The 20,233-nt window shown below is 39.5% G+C and overlaps 1 protein-coding gene and 1 long non-coding RNA gene across 4 annotated transcripts in view; one reads left to right on the top strand and one right to left on the bottom strand.

The window, feature by feature from the left end:
- ARHGAP5 (Rho GTPase activating protein 5) overlaps positions 1-20,233 on the top strand; it is a 43,484-nt gene that overhangs the window by 18,580 nt on the left and 4,671 nt on the right. For 2 of the 3 annotated variants that reach the window (XM_081858445.1, XM_081858444.1), the window contains exons 2-6: positions 2,492-6,366; positions 10,044-10,191; positions 15,388-15,465; positions 17,089-17,220; positions 19,978-20,083. In XM_081858445.1, coding sequence (XP_081714571.1) covers positions 2,665-6,366; positions 10,044-10,191; positions 15,388-15,465; positions 17,089-17,220; positions 19,978-20,083 — 4,166 coding nt within the window. In that variant the 5' untranslated portion in view covers positions 2,492-2,664. Of the gene's footprint in view, positions 1-2,491; positions 6,367-10,043; positions 10,192-15,387; positions 15,466-17,088; positions 17,242-17,434; positions 17,452-19,977; positions 20,084-20,233 lie in introns of those variants that run through there. The other variant, XM_081858446.1, reaches the window with a different exon arrangement.
- Positions 17,441-19,971, bottom strand: LOC309345683. Its single transcript, XR_014158345.1, has 2 exons — positions 19,262-19,971; positions 17,441-18,801 (listed from the first exon to the last, which is right to left on the bottom strand). It is a non-coding gene; the product is annotated as an uncharacterized lncRNA (long non-coding RNA).

Raw genomic sequence — 20,233 nt, 5'->3', positions numbered from 1 at the left:
AGGACCAGATCTAAAATGGCTGTTCCTCTTGTTGCTTCTCCCACTTTCTGGACAACGAAGTTGTCTGCAAGGCCAGTGAGGAATCTGTTTGACCTTATGCTCTTGGCTGAGTTTGACATCCAACAAATATCCGGGTAATTGAAGTCCCCCATTACTGCTATCTCCCTTCCTTTTGCATGCTTGGCCATCTGTTCCAGGAAGGCATCATCTATGTCCTCCGTTTGGCTTGGGGATCTATAGTAAACTCCCACAATGAGGTCCCTGTTATTCTTCTCTCCCTTAATTTTGACCCAAATGCTCTCACTTTGGCTTTGAGGTTCTAAATCTTGGATCTCTTCACAGGTATACACATCCCTGACATATAACGCCACTCCTCCTCCTTTCTTGTCTGGTCTGTTTCTTTGAAATAGATTGTATCCCTCCATTATTACATTCCAGTCGTGGGACTTATATCACCAGGTTTCAGTGATGCCTATTATGTCATATTTAGTTTGCTGTACCAAGAGCTCAAGCTCATCTTGTTTATTACCCATGCTTTGCGCATTAGTGTACAGACATTGAAGTCCATTAATCATTCCCCCGTGTCTCTTATTTAAGGATTTTTTCCTCCCACCACTAGGTCTGCGTGCTGTTTGCTCCATTTGGTCTATGACATTTGGATGATCATCTTCATCAATTGATAGACTCCTACCTTCAGGAGCACTGTCTCCCTCCCCCACATTAGTCAGTTTAAAGCCCTCCTGATGAGGTTTCTGAGATTTTTGGCAAAAACATTCCTCCCAACCGTTGTGAGGTGCAGCCCATCGCTTGCCAGAAGTCCATCTTCAAGAAACTGCAGTCCGTGATCTAAGAATCCAAACCGTTCCTGTTTACACCATTTGCGAAGCCAGCTGTTCACTTCCACTATTTTCCCCTCTCTCCCTGAATTTATGGGGGAAAGGACTGACAATCTGATTATTACCTTAAATATAGTTTGGAGAAGCAATTCAATGAACAGTAGAGCTTCTCAAATGTCATTGTTGACAGGGGGCCCCTGTGTAAACACACCTTGTGGAATTGTGCCAGTATGTGGAAACAGTTACCACTTTGATGAATATACACACTGAGGTATTGGATATCATTATCAATATTAGCACCTTCATTCCATAAGCATCAGACTCTTTTAATAATCTGTTATTTATGGAGTCAGTTATGTGAGGTCTTGCAGAGGCACATGGGGATGGGAGTAGAATGGCAGTAGGTGGGCTGAGGTGTTAACAAGGTTAATGGTATCACCATCTCCACCCAGAGTTCCCCCAACCTTGTGTCCGCGTTTTCCTGCCCTGTCCCAGTTAATGTAGCACCACTGCTAGGAGGTTATCACTGCAACTCCATTCCCCTCACACACTTCCTGTGGAGGTTTATACTTTGATCAAATGATGTCATTGGTCATCATACTGTTTATTTGGTAACACTTGGAAGTTAGATTTATTAAATGTTTGTAATTATTCATATATTCCCCAGGTTTCTGTTTGAAGTGGTTTTTTTTAAAATAATAATTTTATTTTGCTAACTTTCTGCCTTTTGAAACCTCATTGTTTGGAAAGGAGAGAAAAATCACCCATGCTGAAACATATGCGTTTTAAACATATTTTAGGTTCCGTTTCTAAATGCCGTTAATTAGAAATAAGTTCAGTTGAAATCAGTGCAATATTGCAGTAGAAAGAGCTTTGTGTGTTGAAACTGTCTGCATTCATTCTGCTTTATGTGACTATCTTCCCATAAAGAGAGCCATAAAGAGAGCCAGTGTGGTGTAGTGGTTAAGAGCGGTAGTCTTGTAATCTGGGGAACCGGGTTCGATTCCCCGCTCCTCCACATGCAGCTGCTGGGTGACCTTGGGCCAGTCACACTTCTTTGAAGTCTCTCAGCCCCACTCACCTCACAGAGTGTTTGTTGTGGGGGAGGAAGGGAAAGGAGAATGTTAGCCGCTTTGAGACTCCTTAAAAGGGAGTGAAAGGCGGGATATCAAATCCAAACTCTTCTTCTTCTTCTTCTTCTTCCCAGACAAGTTCATAGTGGATGGTTAGCTTTACATTGGTTATCTAATTATTGGAGGATAGGGTTCATGTTATTATTGTATAAGCATTATAAGTGCACTGATGAGTATTGACCGCTCTTTCTGAACAGCAGAATCCTACTTGGACCCCAGTACACCGGACCACATATAATTGCATGTATGTTTCCTTGGATTGCCTTTGTTTGATCAGGGATCTTAACTGGAAGCAAGTGCCATTGATGTTGATGGAACATGTTTTTCATGTAAATGTGCTTAAAATAAGAGCACTAAATGCATGTAAGGTGCATTTAAGTGTGGACATGTGAGCTACATACCCATTTTTATATATCTAACTTGGTTAAAAGCATCAGGTGTGTGTGTTTGAATTTATTGAAACATTGAAAGTAGACCTATAGGTAACTGTAATTAACAGAGTGTTTCTTCTTTCCCTTTCAGAAATATGCACCACTTGATCTGAACATATAAGTTTATTGCAAGCATGAGAATCCAAGAAGAACTGAAAATACCTTTAAATAATTGGAGATAAATTTTTAGTGTGTAGAAGCACTTTTAAGAATGAACACTACAGCTGGTTGTGTTGGTAACTACAGAAGGATGAGAAGAACACTATGATGGCAAAGAACAAAGAGCCTCGTCCCCCTTCCTATGCTATTAGTGTGATTGGACTTTCGGGGACTGAAAAGGATAAGGGGAACTGTGGAGTTGGGAAATCGTGTTTGTGCAATAGATTTGTGCGTTCAAAAGCAGATGAATATTACCCCGAACATACCTCTGTGCTTAGCACAATTGACTTTGGTGGACGAGTTGTTAATAATGATCACTTTTTGTACTGGGGTGACGTAACACAATGTGGAGAGGATGGAATAGATTGCAAGATTCATGTTATTGAACAGACTGAGTTCATTGATGATCAGACTTTTCTGCCTCATCGGAGTACGAACTTACAACCATATATAAAGCGTGCAGCTGCAACCAAATTGCAGTCAGCAGAAAAACTTATGTATATTTGCACAGATCAGCTTGGATTGGAGCAAGACTTTGAGCAAAAGCAAATGCCTGAAGGGAAGCTAAACATTGATGGATTTTTATTATGCATTGATGTAAGTCAAGGATGTAATAGGAAGTTTGATGACCAACTTAAATTTGTGAATAACCTCTACGTTCAGCTATCAAAATCTAAAAAGCCTATAATAATAGCAGCAACTAAATGTGATGAATGTGTGGAACACTATTTACGAGAGGTTCAGGCATTTGCTTCAAATAAGAAGAACCTTCTGGTAGTAGAAACATCAGCAAGATTCAATGTCAACGTTGAGACGTGTTTTACTGCACTGGTACAAATGATGGATAAAACCCGGGGTAAGCCTAAAATAATTCCCTATCTGGATGCCTATAAAACACAGAGGCAACTTGTTGTGACTTCAACAGATAAATTTGAGAAACTTGTTCAGACTGTGAGAGACTATCATGCCACTTGGAAAACGGTTAGTAATAAACTGAAAAATCACCCAGATTATGAAGAATACATTAATTTAGAGGGAACAAAAAAGGCCAAAAATACATTTTCAAAACACATAGAGCAGCTTAAGCAAGAGCATATAAGAAAAAGAAGAGATGAATACATCAATACATTACCAAGAGCTTTTAACACACTTCTGTCAAATCTTGAAGAGATTGAGCATTTGAGCTGGTCTGAAGCTTTGAAATTAATGGAAAAAAGGCCAGATTTCCAACTATGTTTTGTGGTGCTGGAGAAAACACCCTGGGATGAAACTGATCACATAGATAAAGTGAATGACAGGAGAATTCCATTTGACCTTTTGAGCACGCTAGAAGCGGAAAAAGTCTATCAAAACCACGTGCAGCATCTAATATCAGAAAAAAGGAGAGTTGAAATGAAGGAGAAGTTCAAAAAAACACTTGAAAAAATACAGTTCATTTCTCCTGGGCAACCCTGGGAAGAAGTTATGTGTTTTGTAATGGAGGATGAAGCTTTTAAATATATTACAGAGGCAGATAGTAGAGAAGTATATAGTAGACATCAACGGGAAATTGTTGAAAAAGCCAAAGAGGAATTTCAGGAAATGCTCTTTGAGCATTCAGAACTGTTTTATGACCTGGATTTGAATGCAACACCTAGTTCTGATAAAATGAGTGAAATTCATGCAGTTCTGAGTGAAGAGCCTAGATACAAAGCTTTACAGAAACTTGCACCTGATAGAGAATCTCTTCTATTAAAACACATAGGGTTTGTATATCATCCCACTAAAGAAACCTGTCTCAGTGGCCAAAACTGTATGGACATTAAAGTAGAACAGTTGCTTGCCAGAAGCCTCTTGCAATTGGACCACGGTCGCTTAAATTTATATCACGATAGTGCCAATATTGATAAAGTTAATATTTTCATTTTGGGTAAAGATGGTCTGGCACAAGAGCTGGCAAATGAGATTCGGACTCAATCCACGGATGACGAGTATGCCTTAGATGGAAAGATATATGAACTTGATCTTAGGCCAGTTGATGCAAAGTCACCTTATCTTCTAAGTCACTTATGGACTTCTGCCTTCAAACCACATGGATGTTTCTGTGTGTTTAATTCAATTGAATCACTCACTTTTATTGGAGAGTCGATCACTAAAATCAGGACCGAAGCATCTCAGATAAGAAGAGACAAATATATGGCCAGTCTTCCATTTACATTAATACTGGCTAATCAAAGAGACAGTGCTAGCAAGCACTTGCCGATTTTGAGACACCAAGGACAGCAATTGGCAAACAAGTTGCAGTGTCCTTTTATAGATGTGCCTGCTGGTACTTACCCACGTAAATTTAATGAGGCTCAAATAAAACAAGCTTTGCGGGGAGTTTTGGAAGCAGTTAAACACAATTTTGATGTTGTAAGTCCCGTTCCTACAATTAAAGACCTTTCGGAAGCTGATTTGAGAATTGTAATGTGTGCCATGTGTGGAGATCCATTCAGTGTAGATCTTATTCTTTCACCCTTTCTTGACTCTCATTCCTGTAGTGCTGCTCAGGCTGGCCAGAATAATTCCCTCATGCTGGATAAAATTATAGGTGAAAAACGGAGGCGAATACAGATAACAATATTATCATATCATTCTTCAATTGGTGTAAGAAAAGATGAACTTGTTCATGGGTATATACTAGTTTACTCTGCTAAACGGAAGGCATCTATGGGAATGCTTCGAGCATTTCTTTCAGAAGTACAAGATACGATTCCTGTCCAATTGGTGGCTGTTACTGATAGTCAGGCAGACTTTTTTGAGATTGAGGCTATCAAAGAATTAATGACGGAAGGTGAACATATAGCTACTGAGATTACAGCTAAATTTACAGCTCTGTATTCTTTATCTCAATATCATCGTCAGACTGAGGTTTTCACATTGTTCTTCAGTGACGTTTTAGAGAAGAAAAACATGATTGAAAATTCTTATATGTCTGATAGTACAAGAGAGGCAACACATACAACTGAGGATGTTTTCCTCCATTCTCCCAGAGGAGGTGCTCTTACGTACAATTACTATCCAGATTCAGAAGATGATACTGAAGCCCCACCTCCTTACAGCCCTATGGGGGATGATGTACAGCTTATCCCAAAAGATCGGTTCGATTTGGAAGGTAATGAATACCCTGTTCATAGCACACCACTTAACTGTCACGATCATGAACGCAACCATAAAGTGCCTCCTCCAATAAAGCCAAAACCAGTTGCACTCAAGCCCAATGTGAAAAAACTAGATCCAAACCTGTTAAAAACTATTGAGGCAGGTATTGGCAAGCCAAGAAAAACTAGAACAACTCTGGCACCATCTGATGATCTTGATCAATCTGATAATTATGCAGAACCTATAGACACCATTTTCAAGCACAGAGGTGTTACTGATGATATCTACGCAATTCCAGATGATAGTCAGAATCGCATGATTAAAATTCGAAACTCATTTACTATAAATAATACCCAAGGAGATGAAGAAAATGGATTTCCTGACAGAATGTCAAAGACCCACGGCGAAAGAAGACCTTCAAAATACAAATACAAATCTAAAACACTGTTCATCAAAGCCAAATCTTATTATAGGAGAGCACATTCAGATGCAAGTGATGATGAAGCTTTTACAACATCTAAAACTAAAAGAAAAGGAAGACATCGTGGCAGTGAAGAAGATCCCCTTCTGTCCCCAGTGGAAACATGGAAAGGTGGCATTGATAACCCTGCTATTACATCGGATCAAGAGTTAGATGACAAAAAGATGAAGAAGAAAACTCAGAAAGTAAAAGAAGACAAAAAAGTAAGACATTTTTTAAACTAACTTTTTTATTTTAACGATGCATTAAGTTCTTTTTGGAGTTGTGCAAGTTGGCCTTATCAAATGTTGATTGCATTGTCTGGCTGGGAAAAGGCCCCAAGGAAAATTGGATAGAGGGATCTTGCATCAAAGGGACACAAGATTCCTCAGTCTGATTTGGGGTGATTTCCCTTCTCTTCCTTGGATGATTCAGGGTGCTTTGTTTGGTAGGTCCCCTTGATGCCTGAAGAAGCTTTTCAGAGGTATAAAGGGGAGTGGGGAGGAGGGATAGATTGTTTCAGCTCATGCAGCTTTGGATACAACCCAATGCCTTTGTTTCATATCGCAGAATCTTTCTAGAAATGTCAGCTATATTTCTGGTTAGATTTGACAAATTTATATAGAAGGCTATTCAGACTGGCATATTTTAGTGACTAGGATAATGTTACTCCTATTGGTGAATGCACTGCTGTTGTCGGGCTCAGGTTTTTGATTTGTTTTTTAATTAGACAGCAGCATGTATTCAGTGCACAGCAGGTTTAGCATAGTCAGTGCTTTATTACTGGCCATTGTAAAGATAATAAATATGTAGCGTTTCAGATGTCAGTGAGGTCAACATTTGAAATAACTGTTTTGTGAACTTTGTATGTTGAATGTGGAAAGGGTGGGAGGAGAAATTGTTCCCTTCAAATTGTAATACAGTTATTTGTGAATTACCAGCTATTCCTTTATGGTCTTGTGTTGTGTTAGATCAGATCTAGTCCAGTGTTGTGTTGTCCTGGCAGTGGCCAGCTGTGAGTCTTATACATAACCAGGATACAGTGTTGTTATATAGATGTATATTGTCATTGGGCATAGTAGGTTGTTGTGCAGTCTTTGGGCAATCAACTTGTGAAACTCTTGTGATCGCACTTTTTGGAAAGAGTGTTGTATGCAAAAGAGTACTGTGCAGAGAGAAACCCCTGCATCAAAACCTGCCTATGACACTATTTAGCTGTCTCTTTAGATAATTATTTGACACAGGCAGTTGAAGAACTTTACTGAATAAAAGTGTGCATTGCAGATAAAACGTTTTGCCAGCTTTCTACATGTTTTAGTAGCTTGTATGGTTAGTTTTGAAAAGATATTGGCCCCGAAGGACTTTCGTGGGGATTAGTTCTGGTTTTTCTAATATTTCCTGTGCACGGAGAAGCAGTTTAAAAAAGATTAAATATTGTTTAGAGTAATAATTCTAAAAGTATATATAGTGCAGGCAAACTGTCAGATTTTAGAATTGCTTTATAGAATTGCTCTGTCTTGGTACTGATTATATCTTTATATAAAAGAAGTTCTTTGGGCAAAGTTTTCTGGGCAGCATTGATAGAGTAGGAGATACTAGAAGGACATCTGTATAAAATACTGAAATTAACCTTTACAGCTGTTACACTACTTGCAGAAATTGCTTCAGCTCAAGCAGTGGAAAAAGCAGCCACTGGTTATTGGCTGCCTAAGAAATAGAGTCAACCTGGTGTATTACTACTTCCTTGTAAACTTTCACATTTTACAAAGTTTCTGTAACCCATAGCCAGAGCTTTCCAAACTGTGTTTCACGACATGTTAGTGTGTCGGCTGCAGTGTGTAGTGTGTCACGCAAATGCTCCCCACGCTCCTCCCAGGGCTGGAAAGAGAGAGGGCACTTGGTTTGCAAATGATTTACTGAGGAGGTTATTTGAGTAAAAATTAGGATGAAATCCTGGCATGTCATTAATACCTATCCTGACTTCTGCCTTGTACAGTAGTTTAAGAAATTGTTCATGCAAATCTTTGCACGAACATCAGAATTGACACACAGCGTAGCAAAATGCAGAAAAGGTCAAATATGAGTTTAGTTTAGTGGTAGCTGCTGTGATGCCATTCTGAGCCATGTGAGATAATCTCCCAGCAGCTACCAATAGGCTCCTCAACATCTTCTATGAGCCTCAGATCTTTCCACATGAGTACAACAAAATGGTTCTCCTTCAGTTCCTATACCAAACAGTAACGTTGAATGATGCCCTTTCTTACAACATTAACAAAATGAGTAGGTTTGATCATTTCAAAGAGTGAAGCTTTTAAAATAATAATCACAAAAATGGGAAAATGTTTGTGCAGATATTTCTAAAAGAAAGCCAATGTGAGCTGGTGAATAGTATGTTGGCCTAAATGCAAGGCATCATTTATTAACCTCAGATCTGTGCAATGGATATAGTGTTGGCTTGCTTTACAGTATTATTATAGAGAACGCAGGAAATTTTGTAAATAGTTTTTTGCTCTAAAATAGCTATCATTGTGGTTAACTATAAACAGCTTAGTATTGTCTTGTCATTTTGTTAATTTGTTTGAGGACACTTAATTTTGTACAGTGTGGGAAAGAAAAAAGGTGGAACCATTGTTAATCTTCACCAGTTTAAAGTATTTCCCGTCTGAATGGAGCTATCACACCTCATAGAAACATACTATTTAGTGTTTTGCATTGTAGGTCTTGAGAAATAGGAGCTTGGATCCAAAGGCACACAAGTGAAATTCTGCTTGCACAAGGGGAGATTCCCCACTGTTGCTTGTTTGTGTCCTGAAAGGCCATGCCAGAGCATGCCACAGAAGGAAAGATATGTCATAAACATTTTAAGAAGTGGCCTGTTGGGCTTCAGTTGGAAATGGAAACTGGCAAAAAATGGATTGCGACTTGATGCTTAAGCCACAGTTGTATAAACCCTTAAGTTTAAATATGGTATTCCAAAGCATATAGTGCTATGTATTGTGGATGTTCAGTTGAGCAGTTAGGCACAGCACAGGAAGCAACTGTGTAATTGAGATTGCTTTTACTAGGCAAACATGCACATGCACATGCTATACACACATTATTTGTAGTTGCTACAAGATGTCTTCACTCTCTGAGCCCAGAGATGGTTCCAGTTTACAAAGTCCTTAGTGAAACAAAGTCTATGTAGCAAGTGCAAAGTACAGTTGCTAACAGAATCCTGCAAGTGCCAGAGTTCTCCAAGTCCAGAAGTCTTGGAAGTTGTCCAGCTTCCCTCAAGCGAGCTCTTCACAAAGTGTTCCACATTTTCACAGGATTGTTCCTATAGTCATTTCCACGTTTCCCACAGATTCTCCTGTACTGTTCAACAATGAATGCTGTAATCTGAGATTGAGCCCTTTTCTACCCAGTGTTACCTGCTAGGTTGCCCAGCAACTTAGATAAGACAGTCATAAGATGCTGCAGCTAGGGGGTGGGGGCATTTCTGCCTATTCTTGAACATTTAATTTAGCCTTTATTGTTTTCTTATTAAAAGAAGAAAATACTTACATTGAACCATAATATAGAAAATTACCATTCTTTCCATATATATACCTAAGTAATATTCCATATATTACAAAGGAACTTTAAAAAAAAGGAATTTCAGAAAACAACACAATCAAAGCTAGCCTCCCATATGTTGCGTAGCTTTTTATCATCTTGTATGAATTTGAGTGCAGAAAGATTTTAACATTGTTGAAAAGCTTGTTTGCTCTCTTTATTGAATACATTATAAATTAATATATTCAAAATTAGTTCTGTTACTAAGATTCTTTTGTTACAGGTATGATTTTATGTAGATATTATTAATTTTTTACTTTCATTAGTGACATACTTGGCTAAGAATGCTGTTGTTTTCTTGTAGCAAAAAAAGAAAACCAAGACATTTAATCCACCAACTCGTAGAAATTGGGAAAGTAATTACTTTGGAATGCCCCTGCAGGATCTGGTTACACCTGAAAAACCTATACCACTCTTTGTTGAGAAGTGTGTGGATTTCATTGAAGACACAGGTAGGACACAAGTTGGAGCATCAATAACATTTTACTATTTCTTGGTAGCTAACTATAAAAGTCTTGTTAGCTTCTCATCATTTTATACTATGTGGTAACAGAAATAACAAGTGTGCGCTGAGGACTGTATACTTTCACATATTTACCAAAGCAAACCCTTGAAGGATCAGTGCTTTTTAATTTGTTCATAAATATTGTAGAGTTGGGGTAAGTACAGTAATGTGGTAGCCAAATTTGCTGATGCTACTGAATTGTCACTAAAACAATTTTAGGGTCACTAAAACAAAAATAAAGATCGTGGAGTGCTCCAAACTCAGGGAATGGGTGGTAAAAAGGAAAATGCAATTTATTGTAAACAAGTGTAAAGTGATACATATCTGGACTTAAAAAACAACAACCCCTTAATTTCACATATACGCTCATGGGGTCTGAAATCATATTGACTCTGGACAGGACTTTGGGGTTAGAGTAGATAGCTTTATGAAGATGTTCACCCAGTGTGCCACAGATGTAAAAAATGACAAATTCCATGCTAGGGATCATAGGAAAGGAATTGAAAATAAAACTGCCAATGTAACAGTGCTGTTGTGCAAACCTACTGTGTTACAGTTTAGAATACTGTACAGTTCTAGTTGCCTCATCACAAACAGGATATTGTTCATTTGGAAAAGGTTCAGAAAAGGCCAACCAAAATGATCAAGGGTTTGATTGGAGCAGCAGTGGGTAAAATTATGCATGGCATAGGGAAAGTGGATAGAGAATATTAAATGCAGTACATTATGGACATTACCTCTACTGGGGGCAGTAACGGTCACCAGTGTGGATGACTTTAAAAGAGGATAAGACAAATTCATGAAAAATAACCTGGACTAAATCTGATAGATACTTTTTGCCTCCACTATTGGTGGCAGTGTGCTTCTGTCCCACTTGTGTGCTTCCCTTAGGTTGGCCACTGTGAGAGCAGGATTTTAAACTGGATGGGCCATGGGCCTCATCCAGCAGGCTCTTCTAATGTTCTTATGCCTCCTGGAATATGGAACTGGGAGGAGGGCAGATTTCTTCTACTCCTGTACATGCTGCTGATGGTCTTTTCTCTGTTGTCTTGTGGTCTCCTCTCCCTACCTGACTACATTTCCCTGACTTTGCTCACTTGGCCTCAACCACAGACTTAGGTTTGCTGAAAAAAACTGAAATCTAACATACAGAAAAATCACTTTTAAAACATGTTGTTAATGCAAATGTAAGCATGCAAGATTCCAACAAAACTTGAATTGGGATCTATAGGATTAGTGTGATTTCTGTCTTCTGCCTACCTTTGTTCTAAAGTGCTATATAAAAGCTAAATAATGTGAAATGAAGAGATGTTACTGATGAACTTTTACAACAATTCAGCCCCACTTCATGAAGCAGCAGTTTTCCCCACCCTTTGTGCTGCAGCCCAGATCTTTCCCGAGTATTCCCCCAAACTCAAGAAAGGCTGGGGGGGGGGCAGTATGCTAAAGTTGGAGAAGGGGTGGCAAGCCCCATTGCACAAACAGCATTCCCCTTTTGTTATAAGAAGAGTGCAACCCTGCTTATTAAATTATATCAGTACTGGTCAATGCCTTCAAGACTGAAGCAGGTGCTGCAGGTTTGAAAAAATTCAGCTGAAATAATCTTTTAAGTGGCTTAGATTTTGTTCCCTCCCAACCCCCATTTATTTCATATATAAACATTCAATACATTTATGGATACCAGTATACAGACCAACCTAGAAGTAAGTCTCATTGAACTCAATAGGACTTACTTCAGAGTAAACATGTATAGAGTTGTGATGTGAATGTCTACATCAAATTAAACAATACCTTCTCTAAGAATAACAGAGGCCAAAATGAACAAACTTAACATTCCTCTTTCAGTCACAGCTCATTCCATTGATTGTAAACCTTGGTAGAAAACTGTTTTAGGAAGTAAAGCAGACCCAGCATGTCTTGCCTTGTTGCCAGTAAAAGGGAATTGCTTCAATGACTCGTTTAATAAGTGTTGCTGAAATAGTTTCCTTTAGCTGGTAGTAAACCTGAGTACGCTGCATTGTGCACTCGTTAAATGTTACGTTTGAATAACTGAATGAGTGGGCAGCTCAACTATTTCTGTGTACAGGAGCAAAGATTGTACACTTGTTGTATGTAATATATTACACTACTCATAGGTAGCATGATTTATACAGCCCAGGACTCAGTTTGTTGGCTTCTAGGCCTGAGCAAAAAGTAACACAGTGATTCTAACAGTGTTCTGTAGGATCAGTTTTCATTTGGGATTAAGCTGTAGTCATCAATTGACCCAGGTGCTAATTTAGATTTTGAGAATTCAAGCTGCTTAGGTGCTGATCGCACTTTGTTGGTTTTGGACAAGATTTCCTTGCAAAGTTTTTCAATTTGATAGCATATACTAACTCATGTGGGGGATGCGGGTGGCACTGTGGGTTAAACCACAGAGCCTAGGACTTGCTGATCAGAAGGTCGGCGGTTCGAATCCCCGTGACGGGGTGAGCTCCCGTTGCTCGGTCCCTGCTCCTGCCAACCTAGCAGTTCGAAAGCATGTCAAAGTACAAGTAGATAAATAGGTACCGCTCCGGCAGGAAAGTAAGCGGCGTTTCCATGCACTGCTCTGGTTCACCAGAAGTGGCTTAGTCATGCTGGCCATGTGACCCGGAAGCTGTACGCCGGCTCCCTCGGCCAATAAAGCGAGATGAGTCCCGCAACCCCAGAGTCAGTCACGACTGGACCTAATGGTCAGGAGTCCCTTTACCTTTACCTTTTTACTAACTTATGTAGCAGTGTTTTAACAGCAACCTTTATCTCCATTGTTTTATTTTTAAGTAGAGTCAGTAATTTTAATAACATTCAGAATGCATGAAAACTAGCATTTATATTATTACACTTGCAATAATAGCTAACATTTACCGTATTTTTCGCCCTATAGGACACACTTTTCCCCCTCCAAAAATGAAGGGGAAATCTGTATGCGTCCCATGGGGCGAATGCAGGCTTTCGCTGAAGGTTGGAGAGCGAGAGGGGTCGGTGCTCACCCGCAGGGCTCCCTAGGCTGCGGATAGCAGCCTGCTTCCCGGAGCGCGGGGCACGCTGAAAGCAGAGCGCCCGGCACTTCGGGAAGATACCCGCAGTCTAGGGAGCCCTGCGGATAGCAGCCTGCTTCCCGGAGCGTGGGGCGCGCTGGAAGCAGAGCGCCCGCCGCTTCGGGAAGACATCCGCAGCCTAGGGATCCCTGCGGATAGCAGCCTGCTGCACGGAGCTCGGGGAGCACTGAAGCAGAGTGCCCCGCACTTCGGGCAGACATCGGGCAGCCCCACAAGCTCGGGGGACAGTGGGGAGGTGCAGCGCCGCCATCCCGCTGTTCCCCAACCTGGTTTGGATTCCCCGACCTGGTTTTGGGGGGGAAATAAAGGAAAAAATTTTCCCCTTTATTTCCTCCCCCAATAAACTAGGTGCATCCTATGGGACGAAAAATACGGTAAATAACTACCAATTCTGAAGTTTTCTAAGGATGGTATACCAAGTAATGCATTCCATTTGTGGAAGAATTTAGTCTTGTTCAGTGGAATGCCCCCTATCTCCTTCCAATGCTAGGAGTTCCCTCCACTCTCAGGGGTTAGACTAGATGATCATTGGGATCCCTTCCAACTCTACAATTCTATAATACTGTGACTCAAATTAGAGGTTAACTATCTGGCAAACATTTTTATATCTGGAATATTTCACCTAGTAATTATTTAAGAAAAGTCTTTTTTTAAAGCATCTTTTTATCTATCCTGTGTTCAGTTTTTGACAGCTTTTCTTCCCCATGAAGCTTGTATTTCCTTTTGTGATTCAGTGCATATGATATGTGTTGAGTCAGGAGCATTTGTTAAGTGAGGTGGCTTATTCTTTGAGTAGTTCTTTTAATTAATAGAATTTTTCAAAATGAAGCATAACCAAATACAGTTAAACAAGACAAACAAAATCATTATAAACCAATACAACCTGTTATTTGTGTACAAGGGAGTGAAGTGTGGGGCAGAAAAGTTGGTGGTCCAGACCAACACGATGCTCAGACATTTCAGATATCACAGAATTTCCCATCTTTCTTATGTTTATAGAAGGCCACTTTCTCATAGACACTATCTGTGACTCTTCCAGTATTGAAGCATTTAGCCACCATATTGTCTGTTTGTCAGGATCCAAAGGACTGGTACACATGATTCAGTAGAACATTAACACCTGTAATTTGCAAGGAGGTATCAAAAGCCATATTTATGTGGCTGCTGACCTCTGACCAAAAAACTGTGGCTTTGGGAGAAGACCAAATCATGTGACAAGAGTGTTGCTTGTGGGGCATTACAATGCCAGCACCTGTCCGTGCTAGTTAAGTTTTTGCTAAAAGACTTTGTAGATTGCAGTAAATGCTGACAATTATTTTTTCTTGTATCAAGCCTTTAACTAGGTTTATGTGAGTGAGGGTGTGGGATTGAAGAAGTGAAGAGGGATTATGGGAATTCAAATCACATACATACATTGACACGAGGGCTTATTCATAACAGTTGTTAAGACTGTAAATTATGTATGCATTTCCTTTTTTAATGGTGATTAAAATATAAAACTTTGTGAGAGCAAGTAGTAGAGCATGTTTTGTTTTTAAAAGTCTGATGATTAATCGCACTATGAATTAGAATTAGCTTACTGTTTTTACAACCATTGTTTACTCTGAAGTAATCCCCACTGAATTGAAGCTGAGGGTTGCTTTCCTTAAAGCATTCTTAGGATTGCAAATAAACAAGAAATCAAACCATATTAATTGAAGAAATCAATAGTACAAGTCTTGTATTTAAGCCCTAGCCTGTTAGCTGCAGGCAACAAGGAATTACATGCAAATATGAAGATGGAGTTTCATGCAGGCATGTGAGTAGAGTGCTCTAAGAGGGATGGAGTGTTCTATCTCTCATCTACATCTGGCATAATAACCAAATGGACCCCTCCTCTGTATGAGAATAGGAAGGCTGCTCTATAGCAGAGGCCGTCTAGTAAAGCATTCAACAGGCTACTTGTTGAACTCATGTTCATGAGTGTGATAGATATTTTAATATGAATTTTGCTTATGCTTAAATAATAGCTTTTCGTTTGCAAAATATAACCATGTGACATTTGCTTTCCACCCCCAAAGGTCTATGTACTGAAGGTCTCTATCGTGTTAGTGGGAATAAAACTGATCAAGACAACATTCAGAAGCAATTTGATCAAGGTAATGGGAGATATGATGCATATCACAAATAATTTTGGGTGTATCAAACCCTGCAGTCTAATTTTTGCATTCCAAACAGATAATCATAGAAGCTGGAGAGTGTGCATTTGTATAGTTATATGAAGTACAAATTATGATTTGCCTGTTAATGTATTGAGAACATGCAGTGGTAAGCAGTGTGGTAATTGTATAATTTGTTCATTTACTGTTTAGATCTGTAGCCTGCTTTTCTACAAGTTGATTACAGTAAAGTTGATTACAGTAAAATATGCCAATTCAATTTGAAAGTCACAATAATTTATCAAAAGCAGCAACATCTAAATAAAACCCCGCCCCTTCCGTTTCCTACTTGCCCCCCCCCCCCAAATTCTGAGTGGTTGATCTATAACTGAGCTGTACAGGTAGTAAAGCATAATTTTACTGTAACAACTGTCAATTTGGTTCTAACAGTGAAGCGGATTCATTCTTTGGAAATGAGATTTCCAAACTTTCAGACAGGAGTTTTCCCCAGGCCTCCCTCAAAATGCCAGAAATTGGGCATGGAACCTTCTGCATTCAAACTATTGTTCTCTGTTACTGTGCTCAGAAGATTAGGAAGACTTTCTGCTTCTGAGTGCCTGCAAAACTTGACATTAGATTTGCTTTGTACTTTATTTAAGTGTTTCAGTCAAAACTTCCACCCTTGAATATGGAGTGGGGCAGAGTTTTTAATTAATACAAATCATAGTTGGCCGTCGGGGACATTTAATTTGTGGACTCCTGATTTGATAAGTAAATCAGTAATTTATTCCAGATTTTCCACTTTACCAAAAAATGATAATTCTTTCATGTTGTCTCAAAACCTTGCACTTCTACTAATGATGCACAGGTTTGTGGTTTAACTCTCCACCAAATTTGTGTCTCCTAAATACACATATACAAATACACTTTTTGTATTGCTTGCAAAGGAGAAGGTTTGAGTTAAATAATCCATTTCCACCTTAACATAAGGTTTTTCTTCTCAAGTACCAGGTTAGAGTTTACTTGCACAATAAATAAATAGAGTGTGTAACTTTGGAAATAAATTAGGCTAACATCCAGTGGTGTCCATGCCTCAGCAAAATGAACTTCTTCTCATGTGAAGGGAGTTAGTGTTCCTCTCTGCCTCCCTCCCATGCCCCCTCCCCACAAAATTAGATCCAATAGGGTTGTGGAACAGCAATCTATATGCAAAGTACCATTGTATAAGCAGATGTCTGCTTGCACAATGTTGGATTTCAGCCTTAGTCTGTACAGTTCTCTTGTGGGGAATAATCTTGGCTGCTGATAGCATGGTGTAAGAATATATAGTCCCTATTCCTAACTCTGAAAGCGGGATAAATTCTGATAATGCTGATTATGGTTGGTGTGTGAGTGTATAAAACCCCAGGGCAGTCTCTCATTTTCTTAACATCTGAATAGATGATTTATAATATTGATAATTATGATCAGTGCTTATGGCAGACAAGTCTACAATAGCCCATTATTCCAGGGTAATTTAAATTGAGTGAATGGCTGATTTGTATTTATAGTTCAGTACGTCATTTTTTGAAATGTGTAGTTATGGCTCTCATTAATAAAATACTGTTTTGTGTTGTTTTACAGATCATAACATCAGTCTGGAATCTATGGATGTGACAGTAAATGCTGTGGCAGGAGCTCTGAAAGCTTTCTTTGCAGATCTACCAGATCCTTTAATTCCTTATTCACTGCATCCAGAATTAGTTGAAGCATCAAGTAAGCAATTTTTGTGTGTGTGTGGCACGTGTTTTACTGGTTAAAACATTAAATCCAAGTCTTGGAAAATTTAAATAATTGAAATAACTGTAAGATGTTATACTGATCACTTTCTAAAAAGAATGTGTTATGCTGCTTCAGATAGCTGTGGTATGATAACCTGTTTGTTGTCTTTGAACATGCTGTTTGCTAAAGAAGTAGCAATGCAGTAGAGGATTCTGCTCATAGAAGTCAGGGGGTTTATTTTTGCTGATTTCTATTCGCTTGGCAGCCTTCCAAGCCATCTCCCATGTTGTTCCAAAGGCCCCCTCTCCACTGCAGAGCAGATTTTTTACTTCTGTGGGTGCAAGTAGCTCATGAGGGAAACACAAATTGGTTAAAATTGTCTTTCCATTAGCAGGAGTGTTCAGTGAGTGGAACCCACTCCCAGTCTTCTGGAATATATTTTGTTTCTGAATATCTTTGGAAAATTCCAATAAATAGAAAAATCTGCTTATAGTGATAAATATTGAAGTAAAATTCATTGCTGATGGTTGTCTCTCTATTACGGCTATATAAAACATAGTGGCAGAACTTCAGCAAACCATAAGCATGTAGCATTCCCAGCTGTCTTCTCTGAAAAGCATAGACTGGTGCTTGTGAATATATGTGTAAAGCTTCTGCCACCCATGCAAAAAACCATGCATGCTGTTTAAAAGCACAGATCTTTGCCATTTTATAGCTAAATGTAGAATTACATGAGGAAGCAACATCCTTTATAACTTACTGCTGACTTCAGTTCCCAGGGATTTTACTGAAAACAAGAGTTAGTAAAGCGCATCCTACTAAAGCATTTAAAAAATATTGCTAGCAGCTCTTCCACAAAGCTGAATTTTACAGTTCCCTGTAAATTATCTGTAAAGATAACTTATGCAGCCATTTTATAATAGTGAGTGTGGTAATTAGAGAGATTTCTAATAGGCTTTGTAGTGTTTATCATCTGAACAAATTAATACATTCATCCATGAATAAGAATCACATTTGTGGAACTTTCCACTGTAAATAAATGTTCTAAAATTCTGTACACATAGTTTCAAACTTTATGAAACTTGCCTGCCCCCTTGCCTGGATATACCCACAAAAACCTATCAACATTATTTGGAGTACCAGTTGAGCATCTTCTTTCTCAGCCCCACCAATCCCTAGGCAAGAATCCAGGTTGCTACCTGCATTTGAGAATCCACTCGCTTGTCTATATGCTTGTTCTCTAAAAAATATGCTGTAAAAATATTTTGTGGCTTCAGTACTGCCTTCCTATAAATCAATAAAAGCATTTAATACATGTTCATTCATGCATTTGTAATCTCAAGATTGACTACTGTAATGCTCTTTATGTGGGACTATCCTTGTATCTTTTACAGAAACTGCAGCTAGTGCAGAATGTAGCAGCCAAACTGCACACGGGAGGAGGCAATTGGCAACATGTTACCCAGTTACTGAGAGAGCTGCACTGGTTGCCAGTTTGCTACTGGGCCAGGTTCAGAGTTCTTGAGTTAATGCACCAAACCCCAAACAACTTGGGCCCAAAATACTTTTAAGGACCTATTAGGTTTCCAAGGGGTTGCTCAAGAGCAAGCAGGCAAATACCTCCCTGTTCGGCTGTGAAGGCCTGCTTCTGGTGCAAAATAAACTTTATCTGTCCAGAGCACCACTCTCCCGTGGCTGACTCATTCACTGGCAGAATCCGTGAGTGGGCGGGGCTTAAACTTTCCCCAGCAAAGTAATTTCTTGACGCCCAGTCTGCGCCTCCCCTCTCGGCGCGAAACCTTACTGCGCAAGGAGGGCGTGAGTAACGGTGGACCTCTCCCCTCCCCGCTTTGCCCAGGCAAGGTGTCCTGGCAACGCCTCGCCTCCTCCGAACCCTGCAGCTCCTTTCCACTGGAGGCGTGGTTACTCTCCCCCGCAGAGGAGGAGCTGCTTTCCACGATCTTTGGGGGCTCTCTGTAATCCATCTGGCTTTTCCTCTCTCCCCCCTGAACCGATGGCAGTTCCCTGACAGGACCTATAATGTGGCAGGCCCTGGCAACTCCCTGCCAGTACAGATTCAACAGGAATCATTCCTGCCTTTTTAAAGAAATCACCTAAAAACAGTGTTGTTTAGTAGATGCGCCTTTGAAAACTGAATTTATTTTACAGGAACCAGTACTTAAGGATTTTTAAAATGTTTTATTGATACTTTAATTTCATTGTATCTTCTATATGGTGTACACTGCTTTGCTGTGTTTTTAGAAGTCTCTAAGAGAGGGACTCTACTTTTGAGCATTTTCAAATTGAAACAGTCCCTAGCATTTCTTGCTGCCTCTCTTTCTCTCTCAACTCTCTCAAAATTAGCCTATACAATGGTACCTCAGTTTACGAACTTAATCTGTTCCGGAAGTCGGTTCTTAAACTGAAACCGTTCTGAAACCGAGGCGCGCTTCCCCTAATGAGGCCTCCCGCTGCTGGTGCCCTTCCACCATTTGGCTTCCGTTCATAGACCAAGGAAAAGTTCACTAACCGGAACACTGTTTCTGGTTTTGCAGAGTTCGTATACCAAATAGTTCGCAAATAGGGCTGTTCTTAAACCAAGGTACCACTGTATGAGGAAGGAGGGTGAGAAACTGACAGCATAGAATACTTGATCAACAGAGGGCCATTGTTTAACTTCACAGTTTTGTTAATACTGTTCACATTCAAAGCCTTTTTCAATATTTGGCAAAAAAATCCTTTCTTCTGCAGAAATCATTGATAAAACAGAGAGGCTCTATGAATTAAAAGAAATTGTGAAGAAATTCCATCCAGTGAACTACGATGTCTTCAGATATGTAATAACTCATCTGAACAGGTATTTGTTTTTCAAATTATCTATTTAAATGATTGCTAATAGAATTTAGGCTACAGTCCTGTACACTTATACCTTGTTGTGAATCCCATTGGCCTCAGCATACCTTACTTTTGAATATACATGCAGAGGATTGCACTGTTCATTAATATC

The sequence above is a fragment of the Podarcis erhardii genome, assembly GCF_964252035.2.
Source record: "Podarcis erhardii genome assembly, chromosome: 1".
Taxonomy (NCBI): Eukaryota; Metazoa; Chordata; class Lepidosauria; order Squamata; family Lacertidae; genus Podarcis; species Podarcis erhardii.
The sequence above is the reverse complement of the archived record's forward strand: the minus strand, read 5'-3'. Positions and strand labels throughout refer to the sequence as shown.